Source organism: Castor canadensis, chromosome X (genome assembly GCF_047511655.1).
Source record: "Castor canadensis chromosome X, mCasCan1.hap1v2, whole genome shotgun sequence".
NCBI classification, from domain to species: Eukaryota; Metazoa; Chordata; class Mammalia; order Rodentia; family Castoridae; genus Castor; species Castor canadensis.
In genome coordinates this window covers 50217297-50221992 of record NC_133405.1, presented here as the reverse complement: position 1 = coordinate 50221992, position 4696 = coordinate 50217297, and the positions used below count along the sequence as shown (strand labels likewise).

At 49.3% G+C, this 4696-nt stretch overlaps 1 protein-coding gene across 3 annotated transcripts; it reads left to right on the top strand.

Annotated features, from left to right (window-relative positions):
- Positions 1-1146: 1146 nt before the first annotated feature.
- On the top strand, positions 1147-3176 carry Tceal3 (transcription elongation factor A like 3). 3 transcript variants are annotated; one of them, XM_074062841.1, is made up of 3 exons: positions 1148-1308; positions 1873-1945; positions 2311-3176. In XM_074062841.1, the coding sequence occupies exon 3, from the start codon at positions 2337-2339 to the stop codon at positions 2934-2936; it is 600 nt and encodes a 199-aa protein (XP_073918942.1). In that variant the 5' UTR covers positions 1148-1308; positions 1873-1945; positions 2311-2336; the 3' UTR covers positions 2937-3176. The 3 variants fall into 3 exon arrangements, with proteins under 3 accessions (XP_073918943.1, XP_073918942.1, XP_073918941.1); XM_074062840.1 differs by having other exon boundaries at positions 1148-1409; XM_074062842.1 differs by lacking the exon at positions 1873-1945 and having other exon boundaries at positions 1147-1308.
- The last annotated feature ends 1520 nt before the right edge of the window (positions 3177-4696 follow it).

The following is a 4696-nucleotide window of genomic DNA, read 5'->3' as shown; positions in this document are numbered from 1 at the left end:
TAAAGAAATAAAACAAATGTGCAGTAGAAGAAAACAGGAGGGAAATTACTTACCCAATGTAAGAAAAGATTTCTTAACCATGAATGAAAATCTAAAGGTAATAAAAGTTTACTAAATTTGACTATATTTCTAATGCATGGCAGAAGAATGCCATAAACAAAGCCAAAAAGCAATTGATAAAACTGGAAGAAAAGATTTGCAACACAAAAACACATACAGCAGATAAAGGTCTAATAAAGTTAATATATGTAGAACACCTGAAAAACGAAGGGAGCTCAACCAACAACCTACTAGAAAAAGTGGAAAAGATATGAACAGACAATTCATCAAATAAGGTATTTAAATTGTCCTTAAACATGAAGCAAGGCAAAACAAAATGCCACTTAAATACTTCTCTACTATCATGTTAGTGAAAATTTTAAAGTATGTCATACATTGTGTTGGAAAGGGTATGGAGAACACCTCTTCTATTATTACTGATGCGAAAGCAAAACTGGGTCTGAGATTTGAGTAGGAACTAGCCTGGGGGTGCAGTCTGGTGAGTCATCAGTGTTTAGAAGCAAAGGAACGAAATCACCCAGAGAGACAGAACATGTGAACTGAGGAGAAGAAGCCCAGGACAGAGCCCTGGGGCAACCCTATCATGCAGGGTGGCAACTCAGCTTCCTGGCAGGCACCACCGCCAGGCTCTGCAGTCCAGTGGAGCTGGGTTTGTTGTGTTTTGTTTGTTTTGAGACAGGATCCTGCTAAATAGCCCAGGTTGGCCTTGAACTCCCCATCCTTCTGCCTCAGCCTCCCGAATTGCTGGGGTTACAAACCGGGGCTATAGCGCCTAGAGTTAGTTTAGAAAGCCAGCTGTTGGAGTTCAGAAGCTGAGGGCTCTTGGCAAAGTCGGGTACCCTCTTTAACAGGCGGCAATGGGCACACCTGTAATAGACACATAAGAGGGATGAGAGGCTGCTGTGAGTTGCACCAGGTAAAGCATCAGGAAGCCTCTCCTCCTCTTCTCTGGGATCTGTGGGCTTTGCCACACACACACCTCCTACGGTCTGCATCTTCTCAGTCCCTTGGGAATGGGGGGGTGTGAGATGGGTCAGGCGGGGGGGTGGCGATCTCGGGTGACGCGGCGCTCACGTGACCGGCCAGGCGCCGACGTGGGCACCAGCCCCCGCGCCCGCTTGCCCGCCCTGCGGTCCAGTTCCAGCGCCCGCGCTCAACCAGTTCCCAGAGCTGCCCCGGGCTGCGGGCGAGCGGCGAGCGGGCTTCTGCGAGCCCGAGGAGGCGCAGGCCTGTCACGGGTCCCCTCAGGTCAGTGTGAAGACGGGCGCTGCTAGCGGACTGGCCAGGGGTGGAGATGGATGGCAGCTGGCTCCAGCAGCTGCGGGGAGGAGAAGGGATCAGAGAGATCGGTGAGGAGGAGGGCACGGAGCGGTCGGGGGAGAGGGAGAAAGGGGGAGAGAAGGAGGACCCCGCTGTGACTCCGCTGCCTTGTCCAGCCCCCCCATCCCTCTAAACATTTTAGAGCTGGGGGGGTGGGCGCCCCGCAGTGCGACGGTGAAACGTACACGCATTTGCAAAATAATCCCCACTCTTACAGTCTGCTTCTGTGAAAACAAATTGACCTGGGCCAAAAGGGGCTGGGGGTGGTGGAGTAGGTTGCCCCCTGGGAGGGAGGGGGACAAGCAGACCTGTGTAGCTTGGAAAGCATCCAGGTTTGGTGCCCAAGGCCTGAAAAGAAATGGCGGCTGGGGTGCAGAGGGAGGGGGGGCAGAGTGGAGGAAAAGGTTGGAAACGGAGGGTCTGGATTCAGAAGGACTCAGTCCCTCTGAGTTCCCTGAGCGCGCCGTCCCTGCCCCTGTGTCCTGTCTGCAGGTCTGCTCCTCTGTGTTTCCCTGTGCTCTGCAAGGCCTGAAAAAGGGGAGCAACCTGCCCAGAGTCCCTGCAGGTCAGTGGAAGGGAGCAGCACAGACAGGAACCCTGGAGGGCTGAGAGTGCAGAGGGCAGGGCCAGGGCAGGGCCAGGGCAGGATTTGGGCTCCACTGCTTGGCTCCATCCCCACATGTGATGCACACACCTTGCCCCTCTGAAGGAGCATGGAGAAGGCAGCAGGGCATGCCTGGGAATGGGTGGCTCTCATGTGAGGAGGGAATGTGGGTAAGGAGTAGGCAGAAGGCGCACTCGGAGGGTTGGGCCAGCTTAGAGGACCCCTCACAAGGGCCAGATGCAAACACTAAATGAACCTGGTTCCTCCTCTGTGCCCTCAGTCTCCCTTATCTCTTTGTCTCCTCCTCCCTCTGTCCCTTCCTCCAGGACAGGAAAAAGAGAGAAATCAGGACATGGAAGAACTCCACAGTGAAAATGAAGGAAAACTGGAAAAGGAGGAAAAGTCAGAAGATGAAGTAGAACCTGAAGATGAAGGAAAGTCGGAAGAAGAAAAGCCAGACATTGAGGGGAAGCCAGCACGTGAGGGAAAGCTGGAGGAAGAGGGAGAGCTAGAAGAGGAGGGAAAAGCTCAGGATGAGGGCAAGTCAGAAAAGCAGGGAAAGTCTTCTGAAGGTGAGGGCAAGCCACAAGGGGAGGGCAAGGCAGAATCCCAGGCAAAGCCAGCCAGCGAGCCGCGCGCTGCTGAGAAGCGCCCAGCTGAAGATTATGTGCCTAGGAAAGCAAAAAGAAAAACGGACAGGGGGACTGACGACTCCCCCAGGGACTCTCAGGAGAATTTGCAGGACAGGCATTTGAGCAGTGAGGAGATGAGAGAATGTGGAGATGTGTCAAGGGCTCAGGAAGAGCTGAGGAAAAAACAGAAAATGGGTAGCTATCACTGGATGCAGAGAGATGCCCAGGATGCATTCGCCCCCAGGGGCCAACGTGGTGTCAGGGGAGTGAGGGGCGGAGGTAGAGGCCAAAGGGGTTTACACGATATCCCATACCTTTAATGCCTTTGGCCTTGGATTCTGACTTCTCTGATGGGGACATTGCGGGCCCTGCTTTCTTTCCCTGGTAGATACTTGCCAGGCCCTGTGCTTTAACCTTAAGCTGAGATTTTGCTTTAGGTGTCACTGCCCTAACCAGCAGCCTTTCCACCCAACCACAGCGCTTTGTCTTTTAGTACAGGTTTTTCACCCATGTGCATGTACATTGTAAAATAACAATAAAAAACAGTTTGCAGAACTACATATACAGTATTGGCCTATTCTTATAAAATGTAAGTATGTTTGCATAATGCATATGTACACAGAGAAAACTCCAAAAGTGTGTATACTAAAAGTCAGCAAGGGTTATTCCTACCCTGTGACCAAGAGTAGGTCTCACCTGTACTGAAAAGTCACTCTGACCACCTGATGGTTGGATGCCCCATATCATTCTTCTGCTGTGTGCCCATTCTGGGTCTTCCCTAGGTGTAACCAGATCAGTGGGCACTGTTGCCCCTTCCCCTGAATCCTCTACAATTGTATGGCTCCTCCATGTGTGGCATTTTTTACTCACTCATCTCCACTTTTTCCTAAAGGATATGGATTATGTTTGTCATAATAATTTTTAAAGCCTAAAATCAGAAGATGAGCAATTGGGCTGTTAAATGAGCTTAAGGAGGTTGATGAAGACACTTAAAATTCCTGTTGTCAGAATGTAAAATAAGTAAGATTCACATTACCTCTGGGACACACAGTTAGAGGAATCAGCCTGGCATTTATAACAAATCCACCAATATAAGGGTCAATATTATCATCTGAAATGGGAATAATGCTTGCCTCATAGGACTGCCTGGTAGGTCAGATGACATGCTAAATATGTGAGGTGTGTTGAACTGGCTGCCTTGCAATAGTAGGACCCTGCTATCAAACACTCAGGGAAGAGCTGAAGATAGTTCTCACTTGTGTGCAGGAACAACTCCAAGCAGCTGAGGTGTCACTTTTCTCAGAAGACTACCATATCTACTAGTCATTCTTGTCCCACTGTGCCTTGTACTTGTACTCCCTGCTTATGGAAGGAGTCCCCGTGGTGATTAGGCCCTTCTAATTCTCTATAGTCCCAAAGGGGCTGAAGCCCCTATTTGACCCCTGAGGGAGTATGAACAAAGTCCTCCCTGCTACAAATTTTGGACTTCAGATTAAGGATGCTCAACAGGTAAAATCCATGCAAATATTCCAAAATCCAAAAGAACTCTGAAATCTGAAAATGCTTGCTTCCTAAGCATTTCTGGGAAAGGACACTTAGCCTGAAGTAACATGTGTTGTCCTTGACAGAACACCATGTAATGCCTTGCATTTTTTTCAGTCAAATGTTACTAAAATTTAATCAGAAGTAAACTTCAAAGTTCTCTTTCTGTACTCAGCCCACAAAATAGCTGAGCCAGCCTTATGCTCTAATTTTTAAAAGGGTTATCTCAATTACTTTTTCAAGGAGAGACTTTCCCATCCAGTGCCAGAGAAGAAAAGGTTTAGATTGCGGAGAGCTATCGGCTGCTAATCAGTTTTCCCACACTCTCAGGAAAGCATCATTTGTTGGTGGGGTCTATTCTGAAGAGGCAGTGTGAGAGAGATCAAGCTCATCCTCCTTGTGCTGTTCAGGCTTAGGCACCAGCATACAGAATGTATTTGAATGGCAGCAGAAAAACAGGGGTACAGGGCTCCTTTATGACGCCTTGTCTGTTTCTACCCATTGGAAAGATGTGGAGAACTAAAGATATACCAGGCTA